Raw genomic sequence first — 21,464 nt, forward strand, 5'->3', positions numbered from 1 at the left:
TTGCGCGAAGAACTCTAGGCGCAGACTGCAAGCTGCGTCCCTGACCCAAGCAGTTCCTGATATGGAATCCCATGCACGCGCAAAGAGAGCTAGTCTCCCTCCTATGGGCGCTTGCGGCACTGGCGCTGCTTTAAGTACACTGACCTGTGGATTGTTGCTGGGCCGGGTATCTTGCGGCTCTTCTCCAACCGCAACCTCTTCCTCGCCCTCTTGATGGAAAGAAGGTGTCAGAGCGGTCTTGCCAGGCATTGTGTTGGTCCCTGGACTGCTGAGGTCTTCTACCAAATGAGTACCGGCTGGAGGAGCGACCTCGACCTTGTCCGGCCCTGGAGAACATTTTGGAAGCAAAGACTCGATGGATGCTTGAGCCTTGTCCAAGGCGGTAAAAGTGCAAACCTTGGGCTGCGGCACCAGACTCTGTGTCCGCTAATCCACCCAGCTTAGCATCAATCTTGAACAGGATGCCTTTTCGGCGCTCAGCTGATAGGGCACAGCTGGCGTTTCCCAGCAGACAGATTCCTCGTTGGGCCCAACCCGAAAGAATTACCGGGTCAATGGGGTCGCCTGTGTCGATGGCTGCTTCAGCTAAGTCCATCATTTTCACCAGGGGACCGGTGACGTCCAGAACTCTGTCCTGGCAGGACCTCCAGGCACCGTCAATGCCCTTTCTTGGATCCTTTACATTTTTGCCCAGGAAAGTTATCATCTTGGTGTCTAGCTCTGGAGTTAGAGCCACCTTTACCAGAATCTCTGGCCGAGGGCATTCTGCCCAGAGTCTAGCTCTAACCTCTTTATCCAGGGGCTTACGCAGCCTGGCCTTGATATATTCCATTGTTCTTGACAACGGTTCCCAATCTGTAGATCTGGGATGTACTAGATCCTCTGGCGTAAGCATCCCCCCTAGAAGGAGACTGGTCCCCGGCTGACTTCCTGGGGATGGGGGCTGCCGCAATCCCCAAGGTTGAGGGTCGTGACCCTATGGTCTGAACATCCTCATCTGGGGAGGGGAGGTAGGAGACTGATCGTTGATATGATATACCCTTTTGACTTGCTCGTCGTCGGTGCCCTGTCGGTATCCCCCCGAGCTCGAGGGTCTAGTACCCCTGTTGTCTTCTTCGGGGTAAGAGGGTCCATCGGGGGAAGGGGTTTCCTTCCTGTTCAGAAAGGCCTTTTTCAGCCTGGAGAAGGCCTCTGAGACGGCAACAGTGGCTGGTTCTGGCTGGCTCGGGGGTGGGGAGGGGTCAGAGTTTTTACTCCTACGAGCCGGAATACATCCCCCATCGGAAAGGTGCTTTCTCTTTTTGTCTTTTTTTTCTCCCTGGCGGGGAGGTTTCTTATAGGTGCTCCTCCATGCTGTCCAGGTGCTGCTGAATAGGCAGGAGCATCTGTGATATGGCCCTCTTGATGCTGGTCTCTACAAAGGATCCCAGTACCTTTTTGAGGCTGTTTGCCATTTCCACTTCATCGATATTGTAGGTATCCTCTTCATACTCAGACCAATTCTGGTCTGCCTGAGGGGAGTACTGAGCTGCCATAATTTCAAATTTCTATAGCACATTTCTTCCTTTTTCTTGTGTATTCTTCTCTGTGGGCACAGAACACCTTCTCTCTAGCCCACTGTGACAGGATAATGTCCTGTCGTTCAGACCTCTTGTTTATATCCTGCGTTATTAATCCCCCTTTTTTTATTTATTTATTTTTTTAAAATCGGGCAAAGAAGAATGCTGAAGGACTGCCGTGGCTTCTGACACTCGCATTCGTGAATCCGCTATAACATATAACTGAAATGCGCTCGCCAGCGCCAGAAAGCTAAGGAAAGGACCAAAGCTTTACAAAGCTCCCACTGGTGGCCGCCGGCAGTGCTGCGACCACAAAGAAGGTGGGTGCAGCTTCCCTGCGCCTCCGGAGACTCGCTCTGGGCCGGGGAAGCAAGCGTAACGGTGCGCGAGGGTCCACTGAGGCGGACCCTTTGAGGATCAACAACAAAAGCACCGAACCGGCCTAGAATCATAAATAAAACTTCCGGGTGCTTACCACGTTCTCCGACGCCAGCAGGAAACAGCTGGCGTCTGAAACGCGCAACAGGAACCGAAGAGGACGCGAAAGACACTCCTCAGGTGAACCGCAGTAATGAAGGCATCAATGCATCGCAATGACTTTGTTCGCAAGAAAGGCATTAAAGTAATTAAACAATGTAAAAACTATTTGTATAAAGTAAGAAGAAATATATATAAATGCAAAATTACGCTGTAAATGCAGTCCTAGAACATGAAATGTACTTATGTCTTGCTGTGAGCAGCAAAGAAAGAAGAAGTTACATCATGTTGAGGACATTTATGAGAGCAGCTGTGTACCTGTTGGTGGACTGGTGACCTTTTGTGAACTATGGTGTAGTCTCCTGGGAAATGGAGTTTGCTTCCTTCAGAGACAGTTATAGACTGAACTTTGGTCTTGTTTGATACTTTGATATTGTATTGATATTTTAGTGCACCTTTTGTTATGCATACTATTTGCTCGCAGTCGGGTGCATACAATACTTGCTGCTGAGCTTCTTTCATATGCTTAAATAAAAGAAAGAGAAGCATAATGTGCGCCTCCGGTCTTGACATAGAATCAAGAGTGTTAATATCAAAAGCAGCACGTCACTGAAAATATACATGGAAAGACTTGTGTTGTAGCAGATGTGCGTTGGTCAACCAGGGAAATTATCCTTGGTAAGAGGGTTGGGGAGGACCCCAATCCTTTGTGAACTGTTTGCTTTGAACTTTCAACCTTCAGCCTTGAACTTGGGGAAGGGAACCCTGTGAGTTGTTTGGAACTGCTTTGAACTTGGGAAGGGTAGCTTAAAAGTAAATCAAGAGCTGGAAGAAGCTCAGAACTTTGTTTGGAACCCTATTTATTTTATTGCTGACATCCCTACACATTGTTTAGCTTTAGTTGTGAGGGCAAGTGTAGACTTTGGACACAGACTTTTAAGTTGAACTTTTGATTCACTTTCCTTAGTTTCATTAGGTAGGGAAATCCCACCTTAGTTTAGGTCAAGGTAGCCCTTCATCCATCCTGCCATTTATGTTAAATAAAACCATTTTTGTTTGAACTTTGAATAGGTTGTCTGTGTCTTGATTCAGGATGTCTTCACAGTATGTGCACCATGGGCTCAGGCAAACCATAAGGACAGTAATTTAAGCACATTATGCAAGGTAACGGCATATATATATATATATATATATATATACATATATCTACTTCAGAGTATGTTTGTAATTGTTTAAATGCATTACCCCCATGTCAAATCCTCTGATTAAAGTGCATAACGTCACTAAACAGACTTCCCAGAATATATGTCATAAATGTTACGTGTGATGTCATGTGTGTTGGTCTGAGCCACCGCACGTGAACGGGGGCACGAGTTATGGTTGAATATATGAGCATAACTGGCGAATGTCCTTGTTTTTAAAATATTTTGCAGAAAACGGATGCCTCGTGTGGCGCACTGCCTACTCGGCAGTCACTGTCTCCGGGTTAGGCTGGAAGCAAACCTCGAATTCTGAAAAATACTATGTATAGATACTGCCATTACACAGTGCACATTAAAAATTGTGTATGGGCTGCGGACAAACTTTTTCATCCCTTAGGTTTGTGTTGCATATAGTTTACAACCAACAGCCTTTGAGTTTAACCAAATCTTCTGTAACAATTTATTTATATATAGAGAGCGGAAAGTGGAACCCTGAGTAAATTCCTATTTTCAGTGAAGCACATTCGAACTGAAGTACAGTAAATCACACCAGTGACAATTAGTTGGCAATTTGAGAGCGTAAATGATGATTTATTGAGGTACTTGTCAGCCACTTGTGTCTTTGACACCTCTTTTTCTTAAGCAATGTGCTCAGTAAAGCAATGAATTTGAGTCTATTGCTTGTTAGCTGAGGGCTCTGTGTTTTGTTCCCTTTTATAATTCTTCTATAAAGCATAACCATTTTTTCTGGAATTGTTTTGGTATCAGATCGGATGTATTTCCTCCAAATGGTTCAAAACCTTGTCCTGCCAGAGTGCCATCAGCTCGGAAAAAAGGCAGTCGTATAAGAGAACATAGCCCAAATTCAGGTATGTACTAAAAAAATGTTAGAGGTTACTGTGTTTGTAAATCATTACATTCTGCCGCACCTGAAGAAATCAGTGAACCTACTTAAGCTAGAAGCTTGCTTGTACTGTAGAAAATGTAATTTAAACTTAATATATTTACAAATGCATTGTGCATTGATATAAATATTTTCAGAGGCACGCATTTCAAGAAAAATAATTATTAGAATAGCCACGCTCACCGTGAAAGAAAATGCTTGATCGAACATCTTTAAAATGCTCTGACTCGTTTGAGCCATTGTACCCAATTATCACTGCATTTTACAAAATGGTACTAAATGTCCTATACATGCGCTGTCAGATATGGCTTAGTTTGTTTTCTGTATTGTATTTGTTAACATGATTTTAGCAGGCACAGCTGCTGGATGACATAGCATTGCCAAGTTTCTTTTGTAAGTCATTAGTCAATCAAACTAAAAGCCATAAAACAGTGAGATGAGGCTTTATAGATGCTTATCATCAGTGCACAGTACTTGTGGGAAAGAGGTTGAATGGGCCAAGGCCCAATATACATTTGTTTTCTTTCTCCTTTGCTTCATGGCGCTCTCCCAGTATTCAGATTCATTAGTGCTCATTTATAAAAAACATTTTAAGATGAGATGGTGAATAAAAACTTGAAAGAATACATAATTCATAAGGATTGTTGGTAGTTTACTTGTGATATGGGTCGTTGGTTCCACATCTCTCAAGTACAGTGTGCTGTGCTAATCACTCATCATAGAGAACTAGAAAGTCAAGTTATTTATTGCAACCTTCTTCTTTTCAAATTCATTTTAAAAAGCCTGTTATTTCTCATTTAATAAAATATATTTGCATAAAGAGGTCTGGGAAACACTCTACCGGTACAAACACAGCCCATTGACCTGTTCTTGGGTGGATGGCCCCCGGGAGGGTCTCATCCATGCTTTAGCTCACTATGCTTTCCACAGAAGAGACATTTCCATACACATCAGTCTTTGGCCCACCCATAGGTAGTTCAGCATATATTCACATATATCCCATCCAGCGGCAACATGTGTAGCAGCACCAGTGATCGCTCTAAGCGTAGCCCACACCTGTCGTGTATCATTAACAAGGACATGGTTTATCATCTTTTGATTATCTTTTCGATGAAGTTCATGTCTAAGCGCCTTCACCTTGTTGTGATACAACTGAGAGATATTACGTTTAAACCAGATATGTGGACCAATCCTGGTTTGCTAGGCGCAAATGCCTTAACTGGCTTCTCTTTTCTCTCCTAGGAGAAGAGATGTGCTCATTAAAGCAATGTTGGTGCTTAGACACTGCCTCACAATGGCGCTGGGCCATCCATTTCACATGTTCCTGAATACGCCCTCCATTCCGGCATTCCGCAATAATGGACGCAATGCCTGAATTAGACGGCTCATAACAAAGCATGGGGTCCTCCCTAATTCGTTGGGTTAGAGTCACTCATGTTTTAAAGTCCCATCTAACAGATATGCGTGGTCGATCTGTATCCAAAAGGACTAGAGCTGTCGCAGATTTATTTGTAAGTTTTGAGATATTTAAGTTCAATTTCAAAGCCAGATGATCACTGGCTCTACACTCACTAATAGAAGTTTCCAAACTAGTTGACAAAAAGAAATAGTCAAACATTGCACAAGCCAGACCCTCTACTCCAAGTATAACCATGAGTGTCTTCGGTGGGCCTAATAAGTTGTAAATCCCAGGACATAAAATACTCGAACCATTTTTCCCCATTGAGTACAGTAAGACTGGCAGGGCCTCGAAACAAGGCACCGCCTGGTCGTCGTAGGTTTGAACAAGTGGAATTGAAGTCCCCACCAACAATGACCCTTAAGCCCGGATTTCTAGAAACCTGCTTCTTGAAAGATCTGGTTCAACAAATCGCACATATCGGAGATGGAGCATGCCAATCTATGCCAATATAGACATACAACCAAAATGCTCTCGTTCATAGCCCCTGGAAATTGGAGTTCTACAATAAGGAGTGACTCATGAGAAAATGCTACATTAGATACAATTCTACAAGTTTTGTTTATCAATATTGCAAGGCCTCCAGAAGGGCGCCTCAGTAAACAGGCGGTTTGCCACCTGATAGTGAATGTCATAACCCTCCACAGCAAACTGTGTTAAATGCATAGTTTCCTGAATGAGAATAACTCCAGGTCGTGATGCAGCGTCAAGGTGGGCGGCCCATGACAAGAAATTTCTAAGCTAAGGCCACACGAATTCCATGACATAAGTCACCCCCACATAGTCGTTCTTCTGATTCTGAATGTTGGAATGAGTGCGGGTAGATGGAATCGATCCAGCGATACCTGTAAGTGCAGTCGCAAAGATCATGAATTGCTTAAGCAAATCTTCACTAAATTGGGGAGGAACTTGCCCCCTAAGGGAAACACCTGGCACCTCGATCTTAATAGGAGGCGTTCTACAAAGGCTGTTGCTTCAATTTCGGATGAAAATATATACGGAATAAGACCAATCAACTCAAAGTCCTCCCTTTGTTCCCAGATCAGTTTAATGATGATATATGAATGGTAGCCGCAAATCATCCAATGCTGATTTTGCGACGATAGCCGGACCCAGTCTGACTCCTTTCCCCTTCCTCCTCTTCTTTCTCCTCCAATACCACCTTCCTGTTCCTTTATCTTTCCCTGTCTCCCCTGTGATCTCCACCCTGCCTACTACTCTCTTCTCTCTTTTCTCTCTCCCTTTTCTCCTTCCCCTCCACCTCCTTTTCTCTTCCTTCTCAAATGCTAATTGTTCCACATGCTGTTTTTCTAGTTTGATTCATGTATATTATTATTGCTTCTATGTTCTATGTTTTCTTGTTGTTAAACTGTAAAGCCCTTTGGATTAAAGTGCTATATAAACAATAAAATACAAATGCAAAAATACAGTCTATATCATCCGATCTAATTGTTCTTAGGGAAGGAATGGCTTGGAATGCTCTCAAAATGGCAGATCGATTTAAACTGGATTTCCCATTTGGTACAGCCTTAGATTCCCACCCCATAATATATGGCATTTCTGGAGAAAGGACCTTTTCACACTCGCTATATCCCTCTTCTAAATTTGTTTCAAATGTATTTAATAGGGTTATGTGGTAATTTTGAAATGTCCTCATGGGTAGCACTGTCCCAAACCTGCGCTCCAAGGCTAGTGGCGGCTTTTCCCGGTATGTTACTTGAATTCTCAAGATGCGTACCAGGAACATTAGATTGAACTGACTTCGATTTCAACTCAACTCTTCTCTTGTTGGGAGAAGACATCCCCATAGAGCCAGTTTTGACCGCTGAGTTTTTACACCCTGCATCTGTCAATTTAAGGACATTATTACACCTGTACCTTTTAATTATGGTTGGTGCAGGGTAACATTTTAGTCAATCAGATTATTTTTGTTGGTTATATATAATGCACCCCTCACTAAGGAGCCTATCCCTTCTTATGATGACTAGTTTCCAGTATGCCATGTTGATTGGGGATTTTTTTTTAACATCTCTTTATTAGGTATTACACATGAACAGTAACATAGAACAATGAAAAAAAATAACAGAACCCTCCCCCAACCCAAAGGGCGAGTATCTCCACCTTTCCAATAAAGCCCCTGGTTGGGCACACAAATTAAGCTTGATACAAGTCCAAAATCTTAAGGTGTTGGGGGCACCAATTCGCTCTGTAATCGTCTGAGGTAGGCCAATGTCTCTCCCCAGTCATTTGCAAATCTCAACAAATCCCCATTCATTGCATAAATCGCCCACTCGAGAGCGACAGTGTCCCATAACCTCCATAGCCAGTCCTGGAAGGGTGGAACATTAATACTTCTCCATATTTGGGCAATAAGAGTCATAGCCGTAAATGTCAATATCACCCTTGCTCTCACTCTGCTGCGTGGTTCCCCGGCCGCGCCTCTGCCTCGGATGCCCAACAGTATATGTTCAGGAGGTTCAATTCCTGTTAGGAAAGATTTAATATTTGAATGTCATTTTCCCTCCATGTGTCAACCCCCAAACTTTTTGCTGCTGTTTTACACCCTAATCTAAACTTTGGCAGCGAAGCACAGCCCTCAGCTGCACCCCTCTGGGCTTTCGCTTACTTTTTATGTGGAAACTGACATGCCCTTAAGACAGTCAGTACTGGGAGACTCTGTTTCCCTTAGTCTTTTCCTCATGTTGCAGCTTTTGTGCAACATGTAACAAGAGTGCAATGCAACTTAATTTACCACACCCTTGTGTCTCTAGTCTTTCCAAAGGCCCTAGAAACTCTCGCTTGACTTATTATGAACTGTGCAGGTGTGTCATGGACAGGACTGGTGGCAGCTATCGTTTATCTTATGAACCCTTTTTTGCCATGTTATCCGCGCTTACCGCGTTTGGCACAAATACGTGGCCTGGCTCCCAAAATGGCCATGCCACGAGGTTCTTTGTCCTATCCTTTGGCCATCTTGCCCCTTCACCTTCCCCAGGTCGAGTCGACCCGGGTCAGTCCTTATTTGGTCATGCACTTTCCAGCGAAACCCAACGCTTTCGCGGACATGCCTTGTGTGTGTGCCTCCAGGATGTGGGCTGGGATGTCTGTTCCCAATACACATCCTGGGTGCCAGAGAGTCTGGAGTGTCCTGAATGCCTGGGACCACCCTGGTCCGTGATTGGTCCACGTATGGAGTGAGTGTTTGTGAGCAGATCTCCTATAGGGTCCTCTCCATTTTGGCGGGAACTTTGGATAAGAGTAGGCTGAAAACACCACTACCATGTCGATCTCCTGAGTTCACACGAGCAAAGGATAAGGAGCCAAGTATCCTGCAACAAGAAGCCGAGTCGAGGAACCGCTGGTTACCCGCTGGAAGGTTTGGCACCCTGAGCCCGCTGTCGTCCTGCGAGACTCCTCTACATCTGATCGTCCTAGAAGGTCTGTGAAGGCGCTTCGACCCATTGGAATAGTGGGACCAACTATTCTCGTCACCTTCATCAAACCCTGCAAGTAAGCCTCTTCGGAAGTGTCCCTGGGCCAACCAGTGGGCTGACCAGCTTACACGGGACGTTTGCTCTGTCACTGCCGCCGTTTCGGGGAAGCCCTCGAAACTTGGCCTACTGCTAGCTCTGCGTCGACGGCACCCTCACACCGAATTTCATACACTTGGCATTCCCAGGTCTGAAGTGAGACGAGTGCGCCCGGACCAGAGTAAACATGGTTGCCGTGTTGCCCTGCTGTGGTAACGACCTGTGCACGTTCGCTGCATTTGTGACCCCCTCAACCCTGAATCCTGCTACCGCGGAATCTACACGGACGTCCCGATTGTCGCATCCGAACCTGCCAGCAACGTGAACTGAACTCGTGAAGTCTGGGTCTGCCTTCGTCGGGGACCGGTGAGTAGTCCATACCCCAACCGGTGGCCCCTGGCGCAGGAGCCCATTTCTTTTCTACCGCTGTTGCGAAATAGCAGCTCCATCCTGCACTCTCACCTTGCCTCTGCCCGCAAGTGGAGGTCTTGCTTGAGTAGTGGGGACTTGTTCTTCATCGCCTCATCCACCTTCCTGAACTGTCAGAGACCCTTGAAGAGACCCCATTTTGACCATTCGCACAAGCGCGTGCATGTACTATTGAGCATAAGGCTCCTCTCTCTTCGTAGGGCCTGGACTGCCTCTTAGTTAAGTGTATTTCTGATGTCGAACTGGGTCTAATGATTACTTGCACTGCCTGTTTTCCTCCCCATCTAGGTGATCCACATATTTCGGGCTTTTAACTCCTTAGACCCCTCAGTCTTGTATATATATTGTATTGATTGTGATGCGTTGGTTTACTTCAGTATTAATGTGATTCTTGGCTATGGTCGATGTTACAAAGGCCTTGTAATGTGTCTATATTTTTAATACAACACCTGTCTGGAGTAAGTTGTAAGTTGCTTTGTGTGCTCATTGAGGTCTTTCAGTCACCCTCACCCCTCTTGAGACTTAGTCTTGACCGCCGCCATCGCTACCCTGATTGGTCTGGCTTGTCCAGAGGTTACCCTATTCCAAGAAACTAGGCTGGCCTTCTGAACCTCTGCCCCTCCAGGTCTGAGTTCAGAAATCCATCTTAACAATCCCCCCTCTCGCAGTGCTTGTTCCTGTCCCCTCCGTATTTCCTCCCAGAATGGAGTGATTTTAGGACACCTCCACCAGATATGTTTGGCCGTTCCCTCCTGCCCACAGCCTCTCCAACACTCCCCTGCGACCTCAGGATTCATCCTATGCAGGATTTCCGGTGTATAGTGCCATCCGTATATTATCTTAGGCCTCTTGTGTCTGCAAAGCCTTTGCCACCTTACGGATTTCCCTCCACAATCGGGACCAAACCTCCAGTTCAACCCTCTCCCTAATACCCGCTCCCACCTTGTCATGAAGGGCCATCTTTCATGAGGGGTAGCTTCTTTCAAGATCTTATACAAGTTGCCAATTAGACCTTTAGACCCATCATTGGTGGGTAGGAATTTCTCCAGGGAAGTGACCTCCCTTGTTGCCGCCTGTTTGTTTGGGGGCTGAAGCAGCCAATGATGCAGTTGAGCATACCTAAACCTCTCTGGCTCGCCGATCCCAAAGGCCTCTTTACAGTCTCTAAATTACAGGATTTCCCCATTCTGAAACATGTCACACATTCGCCTACATCCCCCCCCAGCTCCCATTGCGTGAATGCACCCTTTTCGGTTCCGGCGGTGAAGTCAGCGTTGTTAAATATCGGTGTAAAAGGGGACGGGAAGGACGTAATTCCCTTCTTCCTAGCCAGCCGGTCTCAGTTGGACGCCATTAAGCCCGTAATGGAGCTTTCATACATATGTTTAGGTCGAAGGTCCTTCCTCAACCACAAAACCCCCTCCAGGTCATATTTGGTCACCACCTTATCCATGCCAACCCATAAGGGTCCCTCACCTTCCCGCAACCCCTCTCTGATAATTCGTAACTGGGTTGCTTCATAATATTGCCTGAAATTAGGAAGAGCCAATTCCTCCCCTCCCCCTGGAGGCCTCTAGCAAGCATCTGCTGAGTCTAGCCCGTCTTCCTTCCCAGGTGAACTCTTTTGTTAAGCATCGGTTCTCCCTAAAACATTTCTCTGGGACCATCTGCAGGATGGCTTGAGACAAATAAAGCAAACGTGGCAATATGACCATCTTGATCACAGCTAGACGCCCCAGCCAGGAGATATGTAGTGACCCCCAGCTCCTGAGGTCCTTTTTAATCCGGTCCAGGAGAGGGGGATAGTTTGCTGCGTACCAGCCCCTAAGAGTAGGGGTAATCCGCACTCCCAGATATTTAATTCCCCCGGGGGACCAGATAAACGGGGTATCCACTTTCAATCTGTCGCTCCCCCAGGGACAAACCCATAAACTCCGATCTTCCCAAATTAATGCGAAGTCCCGAGGCCTCCCCAAAGTTATCCAGTACCACCTTACTAGCCTCAATAGAATCTACTGGGTTGGTTACAGAGAGAAGCATATCATCGGCAAATGCTATGACCTTATGCGATTTGCCCCCAAACAGAATCCCCTGTATCCCTTCTTCATCCCGGAGTGGCTCCAAGTATATGGCATAAAGCAGCGGGGACAAGGGACCGCCTTGTTTTGTACCCCTATTTAAGTGAAAGCTGCGTGAGAGGGACCCGTTCACCATAATCCGGGTTTTTAATACTTGATAATTGGCTTTCACCATTTTTAAGAAGTCCCCTCCCAGACCCATCTTCTTCATAGTGCGATAGAGATATGACCACTCCACGCGGTTGAAGGCCTTCTCAGCATCCAAAGAGAGTAGGACCGCGGAAGAGTTCGTTTTATGCATCTTTTCCACTAAATGTGCTATACGCCGTAGATTATCTGCTATCTGCCTGCCGTGGATAAACCCTGATTAGTCTCTGGATTAATTCCAGGAGCAATCCCTCTAATCTGTTGGCTAAAATCTTAGTGTACATTTTAGCATCAATATTAATCAATGCTATCGGCCTATACGAAGACCGTTCCAGGGGGTCCTTATGGGGTTTCAAGATCAGGGATATTTTCGCTTCCTCCATAGATGGGGTGATACGTCCAGTGTCCTTAAACGTATTGATAAGTGGGTCAAATGCCGGAGAAGAAAAGCCAAGAATGTTTTTATAAAACGTGGCCGTGAAGCAGTCGGGGCCTGGTGCCTTACCAGGGGGAAGATTTAATATTACCTTTCTCACCTCGTCCTCTGTAATCTCTTGGCTCATGCTCACTGAGACTTCTCACTGATTTTGGGCAAATTAACTTTCCCTAGCAGTTCTTCCTGAACTCTAGGGGTGGGGTGCTGTTATGTATAGAGTGCCTCGTAGTGGGCTGCAAGGAGTTCCTGGATGTCCTCATTTCACGTTACCCCTTCTCCCGCCTCTGACCTAAGGGCCCCTATTACCTTCTTCACCGCCTCCCCTCTCAGGAGTCTGGCCAATAAGGCGTCAGATTTGTTCGCCTTGGCATAGTATCTTTGTCGAACGAACAGTAAGGCCCCCTCAGCTTTTTTCGTTCGGAGGATTCGGAGCGGCCCCTCAGCTCGCCTGTACTCTGAGTGGACGGTGTTGCCTCCGCTCTTAGTAGAGCAGCCTCAACTTCACCCTCCAGTTGTCTCTTAAGATCCCCCATTTGCCTATCCCGATTGGCCTTGGCCTTGGCTGCTATAAGTTCGCCTCTGATAGTGGCCTTAAACGCGTCCCATCTTATCCCCTCAGATGTATCCCCTCTTCTATTTTCCTCCATTAACTTTTTCATTTTACCCTCTATTTCCTCCCTGAGTACTGGATCTCTCATGAGGGCCGCCGGGTATGTCCAGCTCCAAATCCCTCTCCTCCTCTCCCCTAGTTCTAAACGCATAGTAAGAATTTTATGATCCGCTATACCCAAGGGACCCACTTCCACCTCCTTGACCCGCCCCAGGAGGGACACTGATACCCAGATGTAATCTATCCTAGAATGGGTCCCATGCACCCCCGAGAAAAACACATAACCCGCCTCATCCCCACGGGTCTCCCGCCAAACATCCTTCAGACCCAACTCCGCCATTCTCTCTTGCACAGCCGCTGAGACCGCTTTCACCATGCCCATTTCCCTCTCCCCTGACCTGTCACGAGCCCCGTCCCAGGCTAAATTAAAATCCCCCAAGATCACCACAGGGCCCCTTGCCACTTCACTTAAAATTTAAAGGAACTGCTTCAAAAACCTTTCCTGTGCTGTGTTTGGAGCGTATATAACAGCGACTGTACAAACCATCCCCAAGCATGACCCACGCACCATGAGGTATCTACCCCCATTGTCCCGGACTATGCACTCCTCCCTGAACTGTACCGAATTTTAAACGCCAAAGCCACTCCCGCCGTATTCGTGGCCGGCGAGGCATGGAAAATGTGGTCAAAGCCCTTAATTCTCAACCTCTTTTGGTCTTTATGTAGCAGATGTGTTACCTCTAGTCCCAAATGTCCGGCCCCTCCTTCTTTGTAAACCTCTCCAGCTTTTTTCTACTCAGGGGGGAGTTAAGCCCCCGCACATTATGGGTCATCCATTTGAATTGTCTAGATCCCTGCTAGACCTCTTATTGCCACCACTTTCTAGGGCCGCTTCAATGTGAGCCTTTCCCTCTTTGGCCTTCTGTCCCCTGTGTCCCCCACCCGTCAGAAACCTCCTGTGCTCTGGAGTTCCTCGCCTGCATTCCCTCCCCATCCCCCAATTCCCCCCTCACCCCCTTTGCCCAACTGGGGAGAACCCTCCCCCGCCCCCTAAATTACTGCCTTCTATTACCACCCCCAAGATGTTTGCTCCTGGTTGCTCCTTGCCCTCACAATAGCTTGAAAGCCCACCACCCCTTTCAAACCGAGCTTTACCCTCAGGGCGACGACCCGCTGGCAGTGTCTCCCCCTCCATTCTGTTCCCTTCTCTCCGACCCTTCAGGGGGTCCCACGAGGGTAGGTTTCCTCCCCCCCCCCCCTCCTCCCACCGTAGACCAAGCCCAGGCCCTAGTTTTTTGTGCTTGATCGGCCCCGAGTGACCTCTCCAACCTCCTCTCTTCCTGATCCAACTCCAAATGCAGCAGGTCTGCTCCTTCCTTCAGCGATGTTATCCTTTTTTGACCGCCCTGCCAATCAAAAAGGAGGCCGAAGGGAAAAGTCCATTTATGCTTGATCCCCTTAGCTTTTAGGAAGGTCAGGATGGGGTTCATTTGCCGTCTCTTCACCAAAGTGCTACTGGCCAAATCCTGATATAGCTCTATTGTATGGTCGTCATAGGTTAGGGGTTCCCTCTGCCTGGCAGCTCTCAAAACTGCCTCCTTTTGTGCATATTTGGTGAATGCTGCTAATACATCCCTTGGTCTGGCCTTTGCCCCACTGTAGAGATGACCCACCCTGTGAAGGCTATCCAACTCCACTGATTCTGGGGAAGATTCATTCAGTAGCTTCACAAATATGTCCTGCAGTGTCTCCTTTAGATCCTTGTCCTGGACTGCCTCTGGTAGCCATTTCACCCGAATGTTGACCCTCCTTGACCTCTTTTCCAAGTCCTCCATCCTCGCTCCAGATTTCTTGTTGCTGTGTCGAGTCTTTCAATCCCCTCGCTATTCTCTGTGACCTTTGCCACCTCTTGCAGGCCTTTTTCTAAGACGTCCGTTCTTTCCCCTAGCTGGGCCACTTCCTGCCTCATTTCCGCCACCGCCTGGTTAATGTCCGATCTAAGCAGCTGTATTTGATCTTAAAAAGTTTTGACCAGGTTGTTCTGGGGTGTTAAGATCTCCCCGTGGAGGTCCTGTCGTGACATCGGGGCCTGCACGGGATCCCCCCAGAGGGTGACCGCGATCCTGTTCCTCTCCTGAAGATCTGGCCGCTTGTCACTTTCCTCTCTTTGCTGCCATAAGGTTGGGAGAGTGCCTAGGGTCTCTGCTTGTGAAGGACCACCCTTGGACTGTTTGTTTTTATTCTTTGAGGACATGGTCAACTGTAGGGCAGGGGAACCACTTCAATCTGGACTGCTTGTATCACTGCGACTCCCACGCCGCCACTATTCTCCACGGGTTCTCTCACGCCGGTGTCCTCCACTCCTCCAGCCCTCCAATGAGCTCTTTTTGAGGGGGGGGTCGCAGGGAGTCACACAGCCATGATTCCTGACTAGTTTCTGCTCCCAGCCACACCCTGGGCCCACTGCCCCAAATCATCTCCACAACTATGATGCTCTTTGCTGGGGGGCGCCGAGCGCCGATATCTCCTACTCCCGTGATCAGCCTCTCTTCACTCAGAGTCCCCTGTTGTCTCGCTTCCCTGTTGCAGCCCAACTGAAAATCCAGAACCAGTCCGTGACTTATGACCCAAGGGGTGCCAGTCTGTATTGGTTATAATAACGCTCCCCAGTTGCAGTCCAAGAGAACGTCCTGTCCGTGACTTTTGTCTAAGGCAGAACTAATTTACCAGGCTGGATAAATCTCCCCGCCCAATCCGAGTAACCGAGCAAACTGCTGATTTCTCATTTGGTGTCTATTACTCCTCCATGGCTTTTCGTTTGCTCTGGCTTATTGCTATGCTGGTGGGGACAGGGCATTTGTATCAGGGCTGCTTCATTCCGCTTTGAGCAGCGAAGCAGGTCCGCTCCAAGGGGGCCCCCAATTATCCTCCCGACTCCCACTCTTTCTGGTTCAGGTGATCCAATGGAGGGGGGGTCCCTCCAAGTGACATGGCGGATGGTCTCCTGCGGTGTTGCGCTCTTCACTGCCGCTGATCGGGAGGTGCCGGCCGCACTGGAAACATGCTGCAGCGGGCTCTTTTTAGGGGGCCGCTGTATCCTTCTCAACAGATACCGCCGGAGACCTCCCCCGCCTGCCTCTCGCAGCCCAGTCCATCGGTGCGCTGATTTTTGTTGCACACAGGTAATACAATCACTTAGCTGTTATAGTGGTACATTCATACATTGTACTGTTTCAGTTACTATTCAGGGTCAGAGTGCTCCTGCTCTGTCTTGTCCAACAGGTATAATTTGTATCTTTCCCATATGTTCTTAGGCCGGGAACCAGGGAGTACAGTGTCTATGTACAATTCCTCCATGTCATTCGCCCACACCATGTCCCTGTCCCAGTCCGCCTTGGTTGGGGGGTCTGCATTCTTCCATTTGAGCAAGATTGCCCTCTTAGCCAGTAGCAGACTCAAGTTTAGTAGCTTCCTCCATATCGGGTCCATTTTTTCAATTGCTCCCAACAGGCACACCCGCGGGGACCATTCCACTGGTTGATCTGCCATCTCGTCTAATGCTAGACATACCTCTTCCCAATATCCCCTCAGTTGAACACACGCCCACAACATATAAATGTTTGCATTTTCCGTGTGGCATCTCGGGCAGTTCCCCTTCATGGCCGGGTATATGTTTTTGAGTTTCTTAGGGGTGTAGTGCGTTCTTTGTATGATCTTGTAGTGTATTAGTTGAAATCTAGAGTTACAAGAGATCTGTTTAGTGAGTGCACAATGTCGGGACCATTCATCGTCTCCTATCTGTTCTCCCAGGTCCTGTTCCCACTTGGCCTTAGCTGTGCGTGGCTCATTCGGACGTGTCTGAAGTATGGTCTTATACAGTACTGATGCCGTTATCTTTTGAGATCCCCCCGTGAACATATATCCCAGTCCTATGTTACTTGGAGGTTCATTGGGGAAGGTCGGGCACACACTCTGTATGGCTGCCTGTATACGAGAATATTGTTGTCTAGTCCCACTTGTATTCCCCACTACGTCCTTGATATCGTCCCATTGAATGAAGTGCCCATCCGTAAATAGTTGACCCCATTGTGATATACCCCTATAGGACCAATAGCACGCCACCTCCCCTTTTAAACTGAAGGGAGCCTGAAGTTCTCCCCACGGCAGCGTACTCGGGTGATATATCCTATCCATGTCGTGTAGCCCCACTATTCTGGCCCATGCCGTGATCACCACTTTTGTTGGATTCAGGGAGTTATGATGCTTGAGAGTGGGTCTCGTAATTTGGTGAAGCGCCAATATGGCCCCTTTTTCGGGCTGTGTCGGTATAGGGCCTGCCGGATTAAGAAATGTTGTGGCCCACTGGGCGGCGTGTTGTGCCTGTGCAGTTATAGTATAGTTCGAGGCCTGGTGCCAACAGTCCTCCTTTTGAGTAATCTGTAAGTGCCCTCCAGCTTACCCTAGGATGACCACCCGAGGAAATGACACACATGCACTGGACATTTTGGAGAAGAGGGCCCGTCCCGGCCACACCGGTACCGTACTAAACAAATAGAACAACTTTGGAAGAATTATCATTTTCACCAGGGCAATCCTGCCCATCATGGAGATGGGGAGAACACTCCAACGCTTTAATTTCATGCACAGGGAGTCTGTCAGTAGGGTATAATTTAATGCCCGGGATAACTGAGCCGTCCTGGCTATACATGCTCCTAGGTACTGAATATGTGTCGGGCACCACTGTAGGCCATGCAGGTCGCGGGGTTTACTTGTGTTGTTAGTAATAGGGAACACCTCAGATTTGTTGGAATTAAGTCGCAGGCCCGAGAAACTACCAAATTGTTCTACTGCTGCCAGGACCTTCCCTAATGTTCTGTCTGGGTTTTTTAGATATAGCAGGATGTTGTCTGCGTATAAGTTTATAGTGTGTAGTTTATTCCCTGTCATTAGCCCATGTGTACTGTAGCGAGCCCTCAATAAATCCGCTAATGGTTCTATTATTAGGGCAAACAACAATGGTGACAATGGGCAGCCCTGTCTAGTGCCCCCTCGCAGCTCGATCTTTTCTGTTAGGCCGCCATTGACTCTAACCCTGGCCTGGGGACCCGTATACAGTAATTGTACCCATTGCAGGAATTTCGGGCCGAACCCGTAATTTCGTAGAACCCCGAACAGGAAAGGCCAGGACACTGTATCAAATGCTTTGCGCATGTCCAGTGACACGGCTATGGCTTGCTGGTCTGGGGGTGTCATAGTCAGGATCTCATGGCATCGTCTGACGTTAGTGGCCGTGGACCTGCCAGGAATGAAACCTGCCTGATCCTCATGGACTATATATGGCATCCAAGGTGTTAATCTAATGGCAAGTATCTTTGCTAGGATTTTTGCATCCGTATTAATTAATGACAGAGGTCTATATGACCCACAGTCATCCGGGGGTTTTCCTGGTTTGAGCAGTAGCGTGATCACCGCCTCTCTAGTAGTCTCAGGTAGCTCCCCCCTGTTTATGGCCTCGGTCCACATCGCTAGTAGTCTGGGCACCAGTAGATGCTTAAACTCCTTGTAGAACTCTGCACTAAGGCCATCAGTGCCAGGGGCTTTCCCGTTAGGGAGTGCCTCAATTGCTTCAGCAACTTCTGCCTCAGATATCGGAGCCTCCAATAACTCTCTAGTACTTTCCGCCAATAATGTTGTCAGGATCCAGGAGAGGTATTGTTCAATCTCCGCATCCGTGGTGTCAGACAGAGGGGAGTAGAGCTCTGCATAGAATGCATGAAATGTATCGCGTATCTTGCCCTGATCTGTGGTGACCGAGCCGTCTGGTGTTTGTATACACGGGATATCAGTTGAACCCCTTCCCCCCCCCCTCACTGCTCTGGCTAGCAACCTACCCGGGCGTTCACTTTCACCGTAGCGTCGTGCAGCCGCTGGTCTGTCAAAGTAGCGGATCTCTTGGTCCGCCACGTCAGTGTATTCGTCTAGCTTGTTTTTTATATCTAACATGAGTTGTGGTGTCGGGTTAAGTTCATATTGGGCTTGTATTGACGCCAGCTGTGTTTCAAGTCGTTGTAGTCTATTCCTGATGTCCTTGAGGATGCCGCTTTCCTTTGATATGGATGCACCCCTTATATACGCCTTAAATGCTTGCCACAGTACTGCAATGGAGGACACCGAATTTTCGTTGAGTTCAAAATATTCTTGTATGTGCAGCTCCATTGCATTTCTGTAGACCAGGTCTCTTAGCGCGGCTGGTTTGAATCTCCATGGGGGCCTGCCCGCTGGCTCACAAGGTATTCGCAGCGACATCAGAATGGGGGAGTGATCTGAATATGTCCTGGGGAGTATCTGAGTATCAGTGACCCACGACAGAGCCGTATTATCCAGCAACCAGATGTCTATTCTAGAGTGCATATCGTGCACTGTCGAATAATATGTGTATCCTCCCACGGAAGGATTCAATGACCTCCACACATCCTTCAGTCTCAGGTCTGCCATGTGGGCGATAATTGCCTGAGCAGCTTTGGACAATGCTCTCGCTTCGAGGTGCGGTCGATTTTCACGTCGAGAATGGTATTGAAGACCCCCCGCATATCAGATGGGCTGTGGGATAATGAGCCAGCTTCCCAAAGATTGTGGAATAGAATTCCGGGTCGTCTATGTTTGGCCCATATATATTTAGGAGGACTACCTCTTTATCTCGTAGAGTACCATGTACTAACACAAATCTCCCCTCGGGGTCACATTCCACCTCCTTGCACGTGAATCGCAAAGTCTTGTGTAACAGGATTGCCGTACCTCTAGCCCTTTTCGAGTAAGTTGTGTAATATTGGTGAGTTCCCCAGTACGGGACCAACTGCCCCCCATATTGTGGACCGATATGTGTTTCTTGCAGGAACAGAATCTTGGGAGCATGTCTATTGCTGTATGCTATTATTTTCCGTTTCTTGACTCTAGAGCCCAGATCCCGAACATTCCAGCTCATTACCTTGATGTCATTGCGCGTTTCAGCCATTCCACATAAAGTAATTGTGACTATCAGCTTGCGAAAATCGTTTTACAATGCTTACAGATTTGTCAGTGTACATTAACTGTGTGCTTTTTACTTTTCTCCCAACCATAACAAAACCCATTCCCAACGTTTCAAACTCCTCCCCTCGCCCCTCCCTCACAGTTCCCTTAACTTCAACTGTGTTCCTAGGATCCCAACCTTCCCCTCCCATTAACTCAATATGCACCTGCTACAGGGTGGCCTGTGGCAATTTCCATCTCCAGTGCTTTTTGGACCTTGTGTAAATTGGTCCGGTTCCGTCGTTGCTCTCACCCTTATTGACGGCTGTGGGTAGCTTCATTTCGTGTTGCCTCACATATTGAAACATTTCCCCTCCCTCCTGGGCTACCCCAGGAGGGAGGAAGCCGCCGCTTCAGGATCTATATTTCATAGCATGAACTTATTTCATTTCTTCCAAACGTGTATATTATTCAGTTCCTGTTGTATTAGGTTGCCCGGAGGGAGCAGGGATGTGCATTTCAACAAAATTCGCAGCTTCCTCCGGAAAGGTGAAGACGTGTGTCTTGTTCTGATATTGAATTTTAAGTCTCGCTGGATATAGCATGGCATACTGGACCTGGCGTTCACGTAACAGTTTTTTAACACCGTTGAAGAGCTTCCTCTCTTGTTGGACTGCCAGTGTGAAATCCGGGAAAATTCGTATGACGTTGGCCTCCCATTTCAGCTCCTGTTTTTCCCTTGCAGCTATCAATATTAAGTCCCTGTCCCTGTAGTTCATTACTCGGGCTATGATTGGCCTGGGGTATGCTCCGGGCTTGGGCTTTGGAGCCAGCGACCTATGAGCCCGTTCAATTATGAACATTGGCGACCAGCCTGGATCCCCCAAGAGCGTACGAAGGAGAGCTTCCACCGCCTTTTCCATAGAACCTTTATCGCCTCCTCCGGAACTCCCACTATGCGGATATTGTTGCGTCTTGAACGCGCTTCCAAGTCATCGCATTTAGACTTCACTGTCCCCAATTCTATGGCCATCGTGGAGACTGTACATTTCAAGGCTTCAAGGGCATCTTCATTACCCGATATTCTTGTCTCCGCTTCTGTGATGCGTGATGTCGTTTTGTCTAGTTTGGCTTTGATGGCCGACACATTCGCCGTTATCCCCTCCAGCTTATCATTGAGGGCCGCAAACCCCTGCTGCATGGCTTGGAAGACCGCCTGGAGGTCGATCAATGGTCCAGGCGCAGCCTGTTGGTCTTGTGGGTCGTTTCCTCCTCCATCCCGATCCCGTCTCTTTCTGGAGAGGTGTCGTAAATTTTTCAATGGTCCCCTTGCCCTTCTTGTGGCCCAGACCTTTGGGCATTATTCTCTTCCAAGTCGGTTGGTCCGCGAGCCGGTCAAGTTATATGATTGCCCACAGTACTTTCCTGGGTGAGCAGGTGAGGGGCACCGCTAGGACCAACCGGCGTTGGCCTAAATCTCAACTGTCGCAGTTACGCACTCCTGCTGGTAGCGATATGTGAAATATCTTTGTGCTGCCTTCAATTTTGTTTAGGTTCGGTGTGGCGATCTGCCCCTGTGTTCGCTGTTGTCGTGGTCGGTGACCGTGGCACAGGCACGCCTGTCA

At 47.9% G+C, this 21,464-nt stretch overlaps 1 protein-coding gene across 2 annotated transcripts in view; it reads left to right on the top strand.

The window, feature by feature from the left end:
• Positions 1 to 21,464, top strand: part of TOGARAM1 (TOG array regulator of axonemal microtubules 1) — a 1,414,449-nt gene that overhangs the window by 236,116 nt on the left and 1,156,869 nt on the right. For both annotated transcript variants that reach the window (XM_069637491.1, XM_069637490.1), the window contains exon 7: positions 4,007 to 4,107. In XM_069637491.1, the coding sequence (XP_069493592.1) occupies positions 4,007 to 4,107 (101 nt within the window). The remainder of the gene's footprint in view (positions 1 to 4,006; positions 4,108 to 21,464) is intronic.

Source organism: Ambystoma mexicanum, chromosome 14 (assembly GCF_040938575.1).
Source record: "Ambystoma mexicanum isolate Mex_15411 chromosome 14, UKY_AmexF1_1, whole genome shotgun sequence".
Taxonomy (NCBI): Eukaryota; Metazoa; Chordata; class Amphibia; order Caudata; family Ambystomatidae; genus Ambystoma; species Ambystoma mexicanum.